At 47.1% G+C, this 17,620-nt stretch overlaps 1 protein-coding gene across 50 annotated transcripts in view; it reads left to right on the top strand.

Annotated features, from left to right (window-relative positions):
* CELF2 (CUGBP Elav-like family member 2) overlaps nt 1–17,620 on the top strand; it is a 492,055-nt gene that overhangs the window by 307,714 nt on the left and 166,721 nt on the right. For all 50 annotated transcript variants that reach the window (XM_088652502.1, XM_060279201.2, XM_088652496.1 and 47 more), the window contains one exon: nt 7,661–7,857. In XM_088652502.1, the coding sequence (XP_088508628.1) occupies nt 7,661–7,857 (197 nt within the window). The remainder of the gene's footprint in view (nt 1–7,660; nt 7,858–17,620) is intronic.

The raw sequence follows: 17,620 nt of genomic DNA, 5'->3' as shown, positions 1-17,620 counted from the left end.
GCAGTTATCTCTCTTCATCATGACTGTACTTATTCCCCCCAGCTCCTTATACCTAAGGACTTGAGCTCTTTTAAGTTCATGACTGTAAATCAATTTAGATAGTGCCTCAAAGCATAGAGTCAAGAAACTGGCGTTGGTCCAGAGTGAATTAATCTGAAATTAATTTGATTTTGAAAGGCTCCATCTGGCTGTGTTTGGAAAAGGCAGTTAGACAGAGAGAGGAAGATATAAACAAACGATCATCTGTATTCTCCACGCCAGATGTTTGGTGGGGTGTCCCTCCTCCTTTTGAAAAAACCAAAAACCCTCAGAATTTTTTGAAAAAGTAGTGGCAGAGTTGGTGACGCTGGATCTCTCTCTCTCTCTCTCTCTCTCTAGAAATGGCAATCCTATTACAGGTTTCACCAATGGAACTATTTTATTTATTTCTGTAATCTGATCGTTAGGAGATGGGAAAGCAGGGGAATCTTTGCGAGAGGCATGAGATACCAAGCTAAGGGGGGAAGCATGGAAATTGCCAACACAAAAGGAATGCCACAGTCTGCTTTCATTGACAAGAATCGTGTGATTTAAGCATAGCTGAAAAATTGCTGGTATTCTTCAACGCAGAGCCATTTAAACTGAAATAGTTAAGGCCCTTGATCAATCGCAGCATTCTCCCTTCACTGTTGGAGGCAGTGTGTGTTTCATAGAATCATGAGATGGTATAGTTGGAAGGGACCTCAAGGGTCATCTAGTCCAACCCCCTGCAAGGCAGGACTCCAAGTTGATGGGAATCATCAGTGTTGTTGCACTCAGGTCCGGTTTGTGGGCTTTGCATGGAGAAAGTTCGTCGCTGGTGTCTTCAGTCAAAGGGAGCCGGCAAAGTGAAAGGCACTTTGCCAGAGAGTCAAGAGTATATCATCATCATCATCATCATTTGTACCCCACTCTCCATATAGTCCATTAAAACAAAACAGTCCCTGCCCACAGGTGTGTGTGTATGTTCCATATATATATATATATATATATATATATATATATATATATATATATATATATGGAATGACACACAAGGCGAAAGGGACAGGGAGGGAAGAGGAAAAAATAAAACCCAAGCACCGATTCTTAAACAGTTCTTATAATGATCAGCTTGCATAGTTCAGGGGTGGGAGGTGCCTGATGGAGCTGGTCTTCCAGGAAAGCTGATGGATGCCAAAGGTCCGGCTCCCCCAGGCAGAGCCTGGCAAGACCTCTTTCCTTAAACCTGGGACTCTTGAGAGCTAATGCCAGGCAGGGCAGACAACAAAGACGAGATGGACCAAAGACCTGAGACGCAGAATGCAGCCTCCCATGTCCCTATGGCAATACTGGGTAGATGGACTGATCATTGTTCTGCTGATTTGAATGGAACCACAGGATGCTGGTGTATGAAGAAGTCAGGCTTTGCAAATTCTCGCAAAAAGTGAACCCAGTTGGGGTTAGTCGGAACTTCTCTACCTGCCGGATTCTGCTCTTCTTCAAAATGTTTTGACGCAGTTGTACATTTAAATTGGCATTTTGATTGGGTTTTTTTTAAAAAAATAGATTACTGTAGGCACACTACAGAAGGATGAGATAAATAGACATTCAGAAGTCACATAGACTGGAGGTGAAACAGATTCGGCCACCCTTAGGCTGGTGTCGAGCCACACAGGAGCAGGTCCCTGCTCCCTAAGCCATTCAATCAGTTGTTGTGGAGTGTGGGTTGTGAAGGCCACTTGCGAGGACTCCAAAAGGTCTGGCAACACTCTTGGGCCTTGCATCCGACAGGCCTGCTTTAAAGCATGGCCAGCTGGAAGCTCCAGTCTTGTTTTCAAGGAAGCTATTTAGATAATGCAGCCGCGTTGGATCCGATAAACGTGGCTCTCGCTTGGGTCATGCGCTCTCGGAAATTACTAAAATAGCCTCCTGCATCTCTTAAATCCGGCTGCTATGCCCGTCACATGTGTCTGTGCCAATCTTGAAATGTGTTGCATCGTGCAGCATTTTCTGGAGTTAATTGCTTGGATTTAGTTTCCAGGAGTTGGCACTTGGCTCCCAAACACAAGCTCCGCAGTGCAAGCAACTTCTCCCTTCCTTGCTTGAAGGGCAGCTGTACAGCGGCGAGGACGGGCCTCCGGAAACCTCGGGCTACAAGCGTGGTAATAAACATGAACAAGCAAAACTCTCTATCCAATTTTGCGAGAGGGAAACCAGAATGCCCTTAAAACAACAGCAGCACTCCCGAGCACAGCGGCTCAAGCTGGGATTAGCAATCGTGTTAATGCATTATCCCTCTCCCCCATGCACAAATAATGCATACAGCAGCATAGCCTTCCTCTCTCATCAGCCATGACATCATCACGCCTCTCCTTAAGCTCCCGGTCGCACTCCGCATCAATGTCAAACCTTTAATCCTTTTAAAGCTCCCCATCTCTCTGCTTCTGACCACACATCCTCTCCAGAACCATTAATGAAATGGGACTCTGGTGGGCAGCGCATGACAGCGGGTGGTGCGTGGCAGGGGTAGAGGCCAGACACCCACAGCAAAAAAAATTATGGGTGCCCAGGCACCCAGGGCCCGCTGGAGTTGGCACCAGTGCGCCCAACCCGCAAGTGGTCCTTTATTCAACTGTTACCAGAGCAGCGACATGAGTTTCCCAGGGGAAAAAATCCCATGCCAATTAGAAGAGAAGAAGAGTTTGGATTTGATACCCCGCTTTATCACTACCCGAAGGAGTCTCAAAGTGGCTAACATTCTCCTTTCCCTTCCTCCCCCACAACAAACACTCTGTGAGGTGAGTGGGGCTGAGAGACTTCAGAGAAGTGTGACTAGCCCAAGGTCACCCAGAAGCTGCATGTGGAGGAGCAGGGAAGCGAACCCGGTTCCCCAGATTACGAGTCTACCACTCTTAGCCACTACACCGCACTGGCTCTCTTTCTTTCTTTTTCTTTTTAAAGGGTATGGAAAGCAATTTGAAAAACATGACAGTTTAACAGATACATTGGGCAGGCACATAATCAGCCACTGGTGTATACAACTAGAACAGAAAAGAGGTTCCTACCACAGTTCTGCAAATCTTGCATTAATTTTGTCAGTTAAAAGTGTACTGTGAGAATTAAATACTCATCTTTACATTTACACGTTATGCCATGAATTTTGAATTAGTCTAATTTGCACTGGAAAAACTTCATTTCGCACTGGAAACATTTCTGATGTCCCAGAGCATTTGGTTCACAAAGGGTGTGGCATGCCACACTGGTGTGGCAGGAGAGGATGGCAAGTGTGGCGGAAAGATTTGAGGACAAATCAATGTTATATATTAATATATTAATAATAATAATTTAATATTTATACCCCTCCCATCTGGCTGGGTTTCCCCAGCCACTCTGGGCGGCTTCCAACAGAAGTATTAAAATACAATAATCTATTAAACATTAAAAGCTTCCCTAAACATGGAATGATTCATGTTCATATGTGGCTGCCTTATTTTATACTTTCTTGATGTCCCGTGATCATTATTATAAAGCAGTTGTGTTCTGTGTTATAAATCAGGCACTGCTTGGAGTTGCTTCTTTTGGTTATCTAATGCATTTCTTAACGACACAAAAATTCAGTGCGGCACGAGCAAATTTGTATTCTGAGCCTGTTGAAACGGCCAAACCTGCCTAATATTTGCATCAAACTGATGAGATGAAAAAGAATGTGATAAAATAAAACACCGAACGAATCTGAAATGCTGAATTGTATTTGAGCCTAATGCATCTGAGTACCCCTATATCTGAGTGGTGTCTGATATGAGGAACATAGGAAGCTCCTTAAACTGAGTCGGACCATTGGTCCATCTGGCTCAGTGTTGTCTACACTGACTGGCAGCAACACCAAGTTTTTAATATTTAATGCTGTATTGTTTGTAACTCTCGATAGGGAGCTGCCCAGAGTGGGTATAAATAATAAATTATTATTATTATTATTATTATTATTATTATTAAACACTGCAAGATTTCAGGCAAGGATATCTTCTCAGCCTTAGATGAAGATTCCAGGGATTGAACCTTCTGCATGCAAAACAGTAGAAGCAGCAGGTGCTCTTGCTTAGGGTTGTACAAATTGATCCCAAGTCGCTCCTCTTGACACCTGAAGCTGGAGCCCAGTGTAGGGTTGCCAGACTCAATAGAGGACAGGACTTCTGTGCCTTTAATTGCCCTGCTCTCTTTTGAGTCTGGAAACCTTGAAGAGAAACCAGCAGGCCCTTTGCTTGGAAATTAAACAAAGGGTCTGCTGGTTTCTCTTTTAGGTTTCCAGACTCAAAAGAGAGCAGGGCAATTAAAGGTACAGAAGTCCTGTCCTCTATTGAGTCTGGAAACCCTAGCCCAGTGAGTATAAAAAAAACAAACTGGAGAAACAGCAGGTTGACTACAACCAGGGCTGGCCCAAGACATTTTGACGCCTAAGGCAGACCCCAAAAATGGCGTCTCCTTCCCCGCCAGGGAGGAAGGGTTGAGGGAAGATGTACGTACATCAGGAACAAAAGGGAAAGAAAGATCTAGCTCAGTTGGTATAGCATAGGACACGATGATTCTTTATTGGGATCTGCTGCCCCTGTGGATCTTGCCACCTGAGGCAGTCGTCTCACCTTGCCTCATGGGTGGGCCGGAAAAGAAGGAAAAGCATTGCATCGGCCTCCTACCGGTACCTGCCCAGGTGACATTTGGGGCTTGGGCGAGGGGAAGGGCCAGTTGTGGAAAACGAACCTTATCTCATGCTTCATGCATAGATGGAATGAAAAAAAAAGAGCAACTGAGCTTGATCTGCAGGAAGAGGGAGGGGGGATGAGTGTTTCTTGCTGTAGGGAAAGCTGGAGAAGAATGAAAGGGGGAGTTAAATGATTTCTCTTGGATGTGTGTCAAGGCAGGAATGGAATGGGGAGTGCGGGATCTTCCCTAAAGCGGTCACCTTTCTGGGATCCGAGATCAAGTTTCACAGCATCCCTAAAAGGATGTCTGGAGCTCCATCCTCTTCTCCACACCCCAACCGTGATCCAAGGGAGCCAGGAGAAAGAGAGAGGCAAAAGTTGGATAATTGAAATGCACCCCGATGGCAGAACGAGGCATGGTTAGGCGTGCAGCGGAATTGGTGATCAAACTTCTCATTATTGGTTCTGAAACGTGTCTTTCATGCCGTTCCCCTGCTCCTTTCAGGACTTGGGAGGGCTGTGAAGAAAGGAGTTAATCGAGGCATATTAATGTGTTCAGGTGTGCTTATGCTCCAGGAGAGACGAAACGGGGGCAGCCGAGTGATTTCTCTGCGCACAAGTTTGTAGCCCCGGGGCACGGAATGCACTCGTGGTCTCCCCTCTTCCGATATTTAATTTGTGCCTCCTTTGTGAGTGACGTGCGTCATCTTTGCATCGTGTCTGCAGGCTTTAACCCTTGAAGGAGGCAGTGTGGGCACACGGGGCCATCACTTTAGGCAAAAGATGGGGAAATCTGTCAATTTCAATGCCTTTGAGTTTCTCATTATTCCAATCTTAAATTCAGTTTTCCACCTTTTTTTTAAAGTTATGATAACACTCACACCATACATTTAAAGCTCTATGATGCCACTTTGAATGGGCATGGCTTCCCCCAAAGAATTCTGGAAGCTGTAGTTTGTTAAGGGTACTGAGGTTGTTAGGAGATTCCTCTTCCTCTCAGTGTGTTATAATTCCTCAGAGTGGTTCAATATTTCTTCACAGGGAACTCTGGGAATTGTAGCTCTGTGACGGGGATGGGGAACTATCCTAACAACTCTCAACACCTTTAACAAACTGCAACTCCCAGAATTCTCTGGGGGAAGCCAGCAGTGTTTTAAGGTGATATCACAGTGTTCTAAATGTATTGTGTGGATGTGGTGAAGCTCTCAACTGAATTGTGTTTGGGGGTTTTAATGACAATTTATCACTGCTTCATTTATTGTTGTTGTTGATTTAATAACAATTTATATTGTTGTGAGTCAACATGGTTGGGCCATTCCCCTAAAGGTGGCATAGAACTAGTTTTATACATGAATGATTGAAATAACTTGGCTCAGTATCACTGTAGTGAATGGGGAGCTTCTCTCGTGCTATTTCCGCTAATTACACCGCTCAAAGGAAACTCTCCAGTGAGATGTCCCTCAAGGGTCAGATCCTGCTGGCTACTACTCTGCCAACCCAAACAGTGCTCATAATCTGCCTTCTGGCTCATCTTTCCTTTTGGTGGGATTTTGGTAAACCTCTGTATCTTGGTATCTGAAGAAGTGTGCATGCACACGAAAGCTTATACCCAGAACAAACTTAGTTGGTCTCTAAGGTGCTACTGGACAATTTTTTTTAATTTTTTAATTTATTTTGACTGCATCAGACCAACACGGCTACCTACCTGACTCTGTATCTTATTTGTACTTTACAGGACTTAAATAGTTTTTGGGACCCCTTTTCGTTTTAGTTTATGCCATATAAAACAGATGATGGGCTCCTAAGTTGAAATAAAGCATGCTCCCTTCTTTTCTTTTCTATTATAGGTAATTTATTAGCAACTTGAGTTATGTACATGTTAGTGGCTTGAGATGCAGGAAGTTCCATTCCCCCTCCTGTGTTTCAAGTTGAGGGGGGGGGGCGGCGTGTAGAGATTTCTTTTCCCTAATGCTCGTTTCAGCTTAACCACGGCTTCCATTTCCAGGTAGGCTGGAAGCTGGTTTGAGGGAATGCATCAAACAGGAATATTTGAATGTTTTCTCAGAGGACCTGTGGATTGTGGCAGAACTCATATGACCTCACACCAGTGATGAGAAAAACCCGGGGGGGGGGGGACAGAGTGAAGAGAATTGTGTGCACAGCCTTGTTCACCATGAAGCAGACTGCTTCAGGTGGAAAAGTGTAAGGGGACAGATGAAGGCAGAAACTTGATATCAGAATAATGCAGTGAGGTGTCACTGTTTTTTTAAGCATTGGCTCTAAGCATTGGAGGAGTAGAGGAGGCCACTGTTTGGATTCTGCTGCAGGAAGTAAAATATCTTTGTCCTACGCTATATTGGCAGCAAGGAATCTGCATGGCTGGAGCATTTTTTCCCCCTGTTTTGTGCAACAATATGACACATGCAGAAGCCGGTTTTTGCATCAGATATCTTGCCAGCTGCTTTGTATGCCCTTTGTATGACTCTTGAGTGTTTCAGAATCCAAACGCACTTGCACTGGGGGTGGAAACTCCGCCGCCTAGAGAGCCCTCGTGGGGGATGGGTGTCCTTGTGTTGATTTTCTGTTCTGCCGGAGAGCAACGCGTTTGTACAGCAGCCCCCCGTACGTCTCCTTAAAATGGCCTTTTCTTTCGAGAGCCACAAGCGCCGTTTTGTGACTTGAGCTTGGCACCCTCTTTGTACATGATGGATTCAAGCGGCGGCTTGCAGTCGGAGAATAACGTAATGACACGTTTTCGCTGTTGTTTGTTCACGGCATTAACATGGCATTTTGTTGGCGGTGGCACTTAATCAGTTTGGAAGTGTTAGTTGTGCTCTATTTCCCTCTCCATTGACTGTTGCTTGTTATTCCTTTTCTGCTTGCAAATGACATTATTTTTAAAAAAGAGGAAAAAAAATGTTCCCGCTGACGGCAGTCTCCTTTTCCCCTTTCTCTCTCTCCAGTAACGGCACAGCTAACAAGATGAATGGAGCTTTGGATCACTCAGATCAGCCAGACCCAGATGCCATTAAGATGTTTGTCGGACAGATCCCCCGTTCGTGGTCAGAAAAGGAGCTAAAGGAACTTTTTGAGCCTTACGGAGCTGTCTACCAGATCAACGTCCTCCGAGATCGGAGCCAGAATCCTCCCCAAAGCAAAGGTATGGCAATAACAACACAGTGGGATGAGAATGAGGTTGTTGTTCTTGTTGGGGCAGGGGAGAGTGGGGTCCTTCTACAACCAAAACCCTCATTGCATTCATCCAATGTTTCTAATGATGGTTGCGTCTAGGGAGGGGGAGTAGCATTTGAGTGCTTGCTCCCATATGGAATCGTCTGGCGGGTTGTGTGAGAATCATGAATAGGGGTTTGAATTTTATTTGCAGCTTTGAAATTTCTGTTGTGTCCTCAAGCAGGGGAAGGGATGGGGTCAGGGCTGTGCCACAACAACAACAACAACAAAAGGATACTGCTTCTTTCTGAAAACGCAGAGATGTTCTGCTGAACCCTGTTGATAACTAGCACATTTATAATGGGAGGAGTGAAATGTAGTTGTGGCATGGAATGCTGCTGTTCAGGATTCAGGGTGCTCTGTTGTGTTTCCAATCTCCCTTCCTCCACTTCCCACAGTTCCCACCCACCCTCCAGTCAGCATTTCATAGGGATTGAACACACTTTTGTTTCCGCAATCCCCTCCCATTACATTTTCCTCCCTCTAAACTTTCATTGCACTTCTGCAAACACGGGGGGGGGGGTCCCAGAACCTGTTGCTACCTCTCTCTTGTATATGGCTTTTGGCTGCATACGTAGGGATGGGGAGAAATTCAATTCAGCGCAATTAAAGTCTTCCCTAATCGGTGCTCTCAGAAACAAGATGCAAATAGAAACCCAGCAGCTCTTCTTCGAATTTTGCAAGGCAGTTCTCCAGCCCAGTCAAGGGCACATAAATGCAGGTGTTGGGGTGAAGTCTGCGTATAAATGTGTATATTAGTGAACATAAAATGCAAACCTGCATTACGGTAGGCAAGACCGGTTTGCAAGAATGTCCATATTGGGCAAAACTGCACACAAAAATGTGCAGAAGGTCCCAGGTTCAATCCCCAGTGGCGTCTCCAAGTAGGTCTGGGAACGACTCCTTGCCTGAAACCCTGCTGGTCAATGTAAACATCACAGAGCTAGAACAGGGAGATAGGATAGCTCAGTTAGCATGTGGTGCTGATGATGCCAAGGTTGCCGGTTCGATCCCTGTTATGGACTCCTGCATTGTAGGGAGTTGAACTAGATCATGGGTAGGCAAACTAAGGCCCAGGGGCTGGATCTGGCCCAATCGCCTTCTAAACCCAGCCCGTGGATGGTCCGGGAATCAGCGTGTTTTCACATGAGTAGAATATGTCCTTTTATTTAAAATGAATCTCTGGGTTATTTGTGGGGCATAGGAATTCATTCTCCCCCCCCCAAAAAAAAATATAGTCCGGCCCCCCCACAAGGTCTGAGGGACAGTGGACCGGCCCCTTGCTGAAAAAAGTTTGCTGACCCCTGAACTAGATTATCCTCAGGGCCCCTTCCAATTCAGTGGTTCAGTGCTTCTAGATCAGGCATGTCCAAAGTCCATTTCGGGGGCCTAATCCGGCCCGCCGGTTGATTTAATCCAGCACCTATGGCAGTATATGTCCCGGGGTAAAATCCTTAAAAAAAAAAAAGCTCAGCAACTTCAATCCTAAAAAAAGTTCAACAACTTCAGTCCTAAAGAAAGCTCAACAACTTCATCAAATCCTGTCCTCTTTGAAAAAAGTTTGGGCCCCCCTGTTCTAGATGGACCAATTATATAGCTCAGCACAAGGCCTCTTCCTATGTTCCTTTGAAGGTGGCAGGGACAGAGATGTGATGGAGGGGAAGGGGCCAGCAAATATGGCTCCACCAATCCCTTATGAATTCTGAAATATATGAGACTTCAAACTCTTGCAAAGCGTTTCAGTGCCTTTCCACTGCTGGAAGGGTTGGTTATGGGGTGGAGGAATGCTCTCTGCAGAGGTGATTGCTCAATCTTTGAGGATGCACAACTTATCTGTCACATCAATTTTATTTTGTTTTTTAAGCGCAGCTTGTGACCCATGTCCTAGCTATTTTTCTGATAACAGTTTTTTTCCCCCTGATAAAACTTTGGGACAAAGTCAAAGATGGATAACTTTCCAGTGCTGTGTGTAGGCTTAAAGTCTTGGTGAGGGTATTGTGGCTAATGGTGGTTTGTGCTAACTGCTGCTTAGGACTCAGGCGGTGATTTGAAGAGCCAAACATGGGGCAGGCACACCCTTTATTTAGAGAAGCTTGTCTGCTTTTGTTTTCCACCCTCTCAGCTTCAGGACTTCCAAAGTTTGTTTCTGTCTCCGGTTGGGGAAACTGATGGAGGCAAAGCAATGGCTGTTACTATAGTTTTTCAGTTGAGACAACATGCTGAATTTCAAGTAGCTCAAAATATGGTTGGCAAACCCACTTCAAAGTAGGGGTTCTGATAGTAGCTTGCTAGCCAATCGCAAACCATCAGTTGTCCATCCAGGCACCATGCCAAACCATAGTTTGCGGTAACCCTTGTTTATAAGTGGAGTCATGGTTTGATTTTCTGACAGGCAAACCGTAGTTCAGGCCTGTTTGTCTGTTTTGTTTTACGTTTGCTCAGCCCACCTGCTTCTATGGCCCAACAACCTCTAGCCGCAGACCAATGGCACTAACTGGCTCGTCAATTTGGACACTGCGCCAAACTGCAGCTGGCGCATGAAACGTGCATTTTAAGGATATCCCAAGGTTTTGTGACTTTTGCTGTGCAAACCAGCTCAGCTACATTCATCGAACCATACCTTTTATTATTCTTATTTGCTGACCTGTTGCAAATCATGCTTTGTGAATTTTGACTTTCTGCCAGTTCGCGGCTGAGCTGCCTTAACCACAGTTAAACAGTGGTGTCTGTCTGGATTTGTTTACATCAAAGACCTTTGGGCGGAGGGTTCTGCGATTGGGCAGTTGGCAAAGGAGTATGTTCTAATTGGCATCCTTACCTTCAAGCATCTTCCCAGTGTCAGTGATTCAGAATGTTTGATTATCCATTCTACAAGCCCAAACTTCTGTAATTGGAACAAGTTTTGCAAACTGGAAAAACTGTCCAAATTAAAACTTTTTTCAAAATTTGGGTCTGCAGCAAAGTTTGCAATTTTGTGAAGTTTGGGTTTGTTGTGCGTGTGCGTATATATATTTTTTGAGGGGGGGCAGATTTTTTATTTTTGTATCTTGTTTCTTTGCTGAGTTGAGAGAGAGAGAGAGATTTATTCATGAGCTCATAACTAAATTATCATATGCTGCAAAGTTCACTTATGTGATTTGCTGCCCAGAGGTATAGCGATGGCCACCAGCTTGGAAAGCTTTAAGCAGGGGTCAGCAAACTTTTCCAGCAGGGGGTCAGTCCACTGCCCCTCAGACCTTGTGGGGGGCCAGACTAAATTTGGGGTGTGTGTGTGAACGAATTTCTATACCCCACAAATAACCCAGAGATTCATTTTCAATAAAAGGACACATTCTACTCATGTAAAAACACGCTGATTCCCGGATCATCCATGGGCCGGATTTAGAAGGCGATTGGGCCAGATCCAGCCCCCGGGCCTTAGTTTGCCTACCCATGGTCTTAAGAGACATTTAGACAGATTCATGGAGGATTAAGTCTTTCAGTGTCTCCTAGTCATGATTATTTTAGCTTGCAGGCAGTGGTGGCTGGTGCCCACTGGGTTGAGCGGAAGGCAAGGAGGCCAACTCTAGTTTTGCCCTCGCCCTTTCCCCTGGTGATTTATACAAGGCCAACACTAAGATTAAAGAGGAGGAAACAGACAGGTACTGGACTGGTGGCAAGAAAAAGGGCTGCCGGATACTGGAATACATTTGTGCATGCTATATTTTTCGGTCACTCTCTATAGCAACATGGAAATGTGGTGTTCTCAAATGTGGCTTGGCAATACTGGAATTAAATTCTTTTCTTGTCTCAATGTCCAGTTTGTGGATTCTGGCTCAGCTTCTCCCTGGCATAATTGCCAAGGTGCAGTCTTATTAAAACCAAATGCACATATTTGCACAATTGAGAATATGCAAAACAAACCGAGGCCTGTCTAGTGACAGTTTTCCCTTTATTGCCTTCGCCTTTGTTAATGCTTAGTTAGCCACATCTCTGGCACCTGTCTGTGTGGACACAGAAAGGAGAAAAGACAAGATGGTACAATTTCTCTTCCTCCTCCTCCCCCACCTTTCTTTCCCTGGATCGACTTTAACTAGGATCCGATCATTTGAGATCTCTTCACTGTTGAACCTTTCTGTTTGCTGGCTCTTGTTCTTTGGAGTTAACAAGACAATCCCTCTTTTCTGCCTGGAGGAGCTGAAGGCTCAGAGACGCTGCCTTCTTCACACAATGTTTATGAAGGAATAGATTTCTGTTTCCCCAGAGGTAGTGATCACCTTGGATGGCTGTAAAAGAGAACCAGACAGGTTCACGGAGGACAAGGCTATCAATGGCAGCTAGACACAATGGCTGTGTTCCACCTCTGGCTGTCAGAGACCATATGCCTCTGAAGTGGGAGAGCACTGTTGGAGTCAGGCCCTGCTTGTGGGCTCAGGTGCATCTGAATGACCACTGTGAGAATGGGATGTTGGACTAGGTGGGCTCTTCCTGTGCTCCTTTGATCCCCCCCTACATCCCACCTCGGTAACTTAGATCTGTGGGTGAAGATCTGTTGACGGTGCCTCACACCCTCGCAGTAAAAGATGCTGTGACTTGAGCATGTTCTTTTAGCATTGTTCCACCCGTTCTTTGGAATTCTCATCCCACAGGAGCGAAGCAAGCGCGAGGACGGTTGTTCTTTTGACGTTTGTTGCAAACTTGTTTTCCGGGCCTTCCTGAATTAGTTCCCCTTTATTTCTGCAGCACTTCATTCTTGCTGGCATTGTTGTTTTTCATGAGTTGCGCTATATTCTACGTTTTGGAAACCGCTCGGCTATTATTTGGATAGGCACACACTTGTTTGCATGCCTGGCTGTTAACCTAGGAACATAGGAAGGTACCTTACAGTGTGTCAGACATGTGGGCCTTGGTCTAATTTCATGTGGGTGGTGAGAAATGGGGGGGGGGAGAGCGAGAGCATACTAGTGTGGGGTAATTGTTAGAGCGCTAAACCAGGACCTGAGAAACCAGGGTCCAAACCAGGGTCCAAAAAAACTTTACTGGGTGGGCTTGGACCCAGTCACTGCCTCTCAGCCTAACCTACCTCACAGGGTTGTTGTGAGGATAAAATTGGGGCGGAGAGAAGCACGCACATGTGTCAGGGGACCACCAGGCGTCAGCGGAGATTCCAGGAAGTGGGGACAAGGGCTCTCCGATGCAGTAGGAGCTTCAGTGCTTCAGAGCCGTCCGCAGGAGATGGTGCCGACCCTCGGGAAGCAGTGCAGAGCCTTGAGGATGCTGAGAAGGGAAGGTTCCTAGAGAGAAGCGTTGGAGGGTCAGACCAGAGCGCTCAGGAGGTGGAGGTGCCAGATGAGACAGCACCAGCCCCCCCCCCAGCTGGGCAGTTCCAGTGGGGAGTGTTCTCCACCAGCCCCATCTCCCCAACAGTGGAGAGGTGAAAAGAGGTGTGCAGAGAGGAGATTCCGAATGCCCAGCGTGTTCTGTTGGCGGAAGTCACGAAGGGCGGTGCTTCCGGATTCTGATTCAGGATAGAACGGCCACGCTTTTGTTCCTCTGTCTTGTATATACGTATATAATAAAACTCTGTAAAAACCAGCCACAGAGTTTGGAGCGGATTACTCATGAGGAAGCAACCAGCACCATTACAACATGTCTTTCAGTTCCTTGGCAAAAAAGGCGGGATGTAAATGCAATAAACAAATAATAGAAGTGAGTGGAAGCACTAAAGAGAGAGAAAGAAAGACCTGCATTCTGCTCAGGTTCCTGCTCACTGCTGGCGTGCAGCCTCCACCAGATTACCCTACAGGGAATGCAACCCTTGACAGGAAAAAGGTTCCCCACTAACTGACAGTTTCCGGAATATGTTCTTCACGCAAGGCATCTGCTCTCCCATTCCGCTCTTGTCTCCTGACTTCCAGCTCTGCAGAAACTTCACGCAGGCTCTTGGGGCAATATGGACTGGGCTGTCTTGGTAGCAAGTGTGGCATGGCAGGATGCTGGGAAGCCAGTGAGCCCATGAAAGAGGAAATCCAAGGCGGTACGGCATCAGGACATGTCTTGAAATGGCAACCCAGACTTTGAACGAGCTCTGCAGGCTTCTTCTCTCCTGGATCATTCACCCTACATCTTACAAGCCTCTCCTTCACCGCAGCAGCTGAAAGGAGTCCTCCTGTGTGTCCCATTAGCTTGAATTGAAGTATTTTTGCCTACCTGGGTGGTAGACCGGGTCGCCTTTCTGCTGGCATTTAAGCATTAGAGAAGCGGGTTTCAGCAGCAACATCTGCTCATGCTGTTTCCTTCCCTTACAAAAGCAATAGAGAGTATTGCATAAATGTACGCCACTTTACACACACACACACACAGAGAGAGAGAGAGAGAGAGAGAGAGAGAGAGAGAGAGAGAGAGAGAGAGAGAGAGAGAGAAGGGTTTTTTTTGTATGGTATAAGTGTGGAACACTTGCAAAGAAGATTTTGCAAATCATGGCAGGTGCATGGAACTGTAGGCATAACAGATGCAGAGCTTCAATGCAGATATCCACATAGCATTTGCAGAGAAGTGGAAAGATCCTGCACCTTCCCATTTTTTTGGAGTTAGGAGTTTTTGGATCATCGTTTCCACTGCCCAAGGTTTCCAAGATTGTGATGTTATCTTAGGTTGCCCATTGCTTCCCCCTGGCCTGATTCAGCAATAAACAGCTTTTGGGTCAGGCTGGAAAACGGGTAGTGCCTATTGTGTTGGCTAGATCAGGGGCTGATCCATACATTTGGAGCACATCCAGTTGCACATTTATAATAATAATTTAATATTTATACCCTGCCCATCTAGCTGAGTCTCCCCAGCCACTCTGGGCGGCTCCCAGTCGAATATTAAAAACAATACAGCATTAAATATTTAGAACAGGTGACTTGACCGAGAGAATTCTGCTCCACTGTCTGCCCACCTACCTGCTGGATGTCTCCCTGCATCCCAGTCTGGGGGTCCCCATAAATCCTTCTTTTCCATTCCACCAGCTCTCTCAGACCCCACCACCACGGCACTCCCTGACTGTGGAAGTTGAAGCTGGGTAGAGAAAGAGAAGACTCAAGTAAGAGAGGTTACAGGTCAGGCTGCTGATTGGAACAGCGCAGGGACTGGCATTGGCGATCGATACTCTTTCGCTGCCTCGGTAAATGACTTTTGTAAGAAAAGTACCACTAATGTGTGGTGCAGGTTTATGGATGGAACAAGGTGCGCCGCGGAGGGGAAGAACCTGTGAGACGCAGAGGGAAGGGCTGGCCTTGGTACCAGATGGAAGTGACCTTTGAGGGGCAGGAGGAGAGAGAGAAAATTGAGGTCTCCAGTTAAAATGATGCCTTTAGGTTGTTCTGCAGATTAAGGCACCAGTGATTTCATGAAAAGACAGAGCCCCAGAAGAGGCTACAATAACACACCATGTGATCCGAAATACATTCGGAATGAGGGGTTTTGATATGAGGAAGTAGAGTGGATGGTAGCACACTCCCCCCCCCCCTAATCACAGTCTCATCCTTTCGTTCCCAGCATTTGGATCCATTGTCTAGGAAATGTGGGGTGAGGCAGAAGTCACATAAAAGGTCCATAGGAGAGCAAAGCATGAACCCTCTTAAGACCGGGTGAGCTTAAGCTGTGGCAAAAGATTCAAGCATACTTGATATATATAAGGCTTGTAGCACTAGCTAATGAGCAGCCCTCTGGATGGGAGAATATACAGGCTTCTGCTTGCATTGAAATTGGGAGGAGGAGGGTGTGATTGAAGTTTTGCAGCAGCCAGAAACATTTAAGTCTGTGTGGCTCCTTCAATTATTATTTTCTCAGAAAGCTTGCTCTCGCGATAGTGAGACAGCAGCTTCTTGTATGATTCCCTGCAAAGAAACAGGGAATGGAAAAGCCATCCATTTAGGGCCAAACCTCTGGATGTAGCAGGCCTGTGTCAGCGCTAAGCAACCTCCAGCAGTTACTAAGGCCCAGGAAAGTCGATTGGTGCTTGTTTGGGACTCCTCTGTGCAAACAAAAAAAGGGTTCACCCTCATAGAAAGCTAGAGCCCCCTGCCCCCGCCAGCGACTGGTGTTTAATAGTGAGAGCTGTCACCATGCAGCCAGTGGCGTCGCAACAGGGGGGGCGGTCGGGGCGGTGCGCTCCTGGTGGCACATCTCCGGGGGTGACAAGGCGGCACGCCACCACGGCGGTGCGAGCAACCATCGTGCCGCCGCAGCCGCAAGTAGAGGATCCTCCGTTCACGGCTGCAGCTGCGAGCAGAGGATCCCGCCCCTCCCAGCTTCCCTCCCTTCCCAGCTCGCCATAAGCGGCTCCTGCTTTGCTGCTTTAAGCGAGCCAGGGAGAGGTGGACAGGAGCCACAGCTCCCCCTCCTTCCCTTCCCGGTTTGCTGTAAAGCAGCAAAGCAGGAGCCGCTTATGGTGAGGACCACACACCCCAGCCTCCCTCCCACCCTGGCTCGCTGTAAGCGGCTCCCGCTTTGGCGCTTTACAGCGAGCCAGGGAAGGAGGGAGAGGGACGGATGGGAGCCGTGGTTCCCAAGACGACACAGCTTTGCCAGCACCCCAGCAAAGCTGTGGGGGGGGTGACAAAAAAATTCCGCACCGGGTACCATCTGGGCTTGCTACGCCTTTGCATGCTGCAGTGGCCACACCCCAGGAGTGGCTTTGACTGGCTATCTAAACCAGGTGAGAGTAGGTGATGGGTCTCAAACCCTCAGTGAGTTAGGGGCGTGCCTTCCATGGAAAGACAGGCCACAGCAGATGGAGCGGACAAGACCAACAGTGGGTCCAGCTGTCAAGGTGGTGGTTTATGCACGTGTTGTAGAGGGAAGTGGGGGGGGGGGGCAGATGGGGCCTGTCAACCGGGGAAGGGAGCCCATCCTGGAGAAGGAAAAGTCTGATTGATCCTAAACCTCCATCGACTTGCAGGATATGTTCGGGAGAAGAAAAGGCTAAGGAGTAAAAACCCTACACAAATGTGGAGAGGAGACCCTTAGACAGTGGGAGTGGTGTCTTGTCCTCCTCCTTCCAGCAACTCCTGCAGCCAAGCTGGTGCCAGACGTTTTGCTCTGCTTTCCTTTGGAGCACATCAGCGAGGCCGAGAGGGAGGTCTTGCCATCTGGGCAACCCAGGACTTCCATGCACACTGCCCAGGCTTGTGCCCCAGAGAGGTCACATTGGTGCTGCTATGCCAGCAATTCAGCTTCACCCCCAGAGGCACACTCCATTGGCTCTCCAGACAGATGGATGCCAGCAATTCTGCCATATGTTCTTAATGTGATAATTCATGTTGGATTTGTTCTGTTGTTTAGTTCCATGATGCTTCCCCGGGGCTCAGAAGCTCATTTGCTGAAGGTGGGAAGATAGGAAGAGGCCTTGTAGTGGGTCTATCTAGCTCTGTGTGTCAACATGAGCTGGCAGTGATTTTTGCAGGGTTTCAGGCTCCCAACAGCCCTACCTGGAGATGCCAGGGATTGAACCTAGAACCTTCTGCATGCAAAGCAAAAGCTTTACCACTGAGCTATGGGAACAGACTGTGGGGTGGCAGAATGCTAGGCTCCAAGACAGGGGACTACCCCTTTAAGGATTCTCACTTGTCAGAAAGGGGGCAGAGCCTGAGAGGGGCAATCTAGGAGAATGAAAGACCTCCATTGAGCCCCAAGAATCTTGGGAGTACGTTGCATTCTTGGAGCTATCC

The sequence above is a fragment of the Zootoca vivipara genome, chromosome 9 (assembly GCF_965207765.1).
Source record: "Zootoca vivipara chromosome 9, rZooViv2.hap1.1, whole genome shotgun sequence".
In the NCBI taxonomy this organism is placed as follows: domain Eukaryota; kingdom Metazoa; phylum Chordata; class Lepidosauria; order Squamata; family Lacertidae; genus Zootoca; species Zootoca vivipara.
The sequence above is the reverse complement of the archived record's forward strand: the minus strand, read 5'-3'. Positions and strand labels throughout refer to the sequence as shown.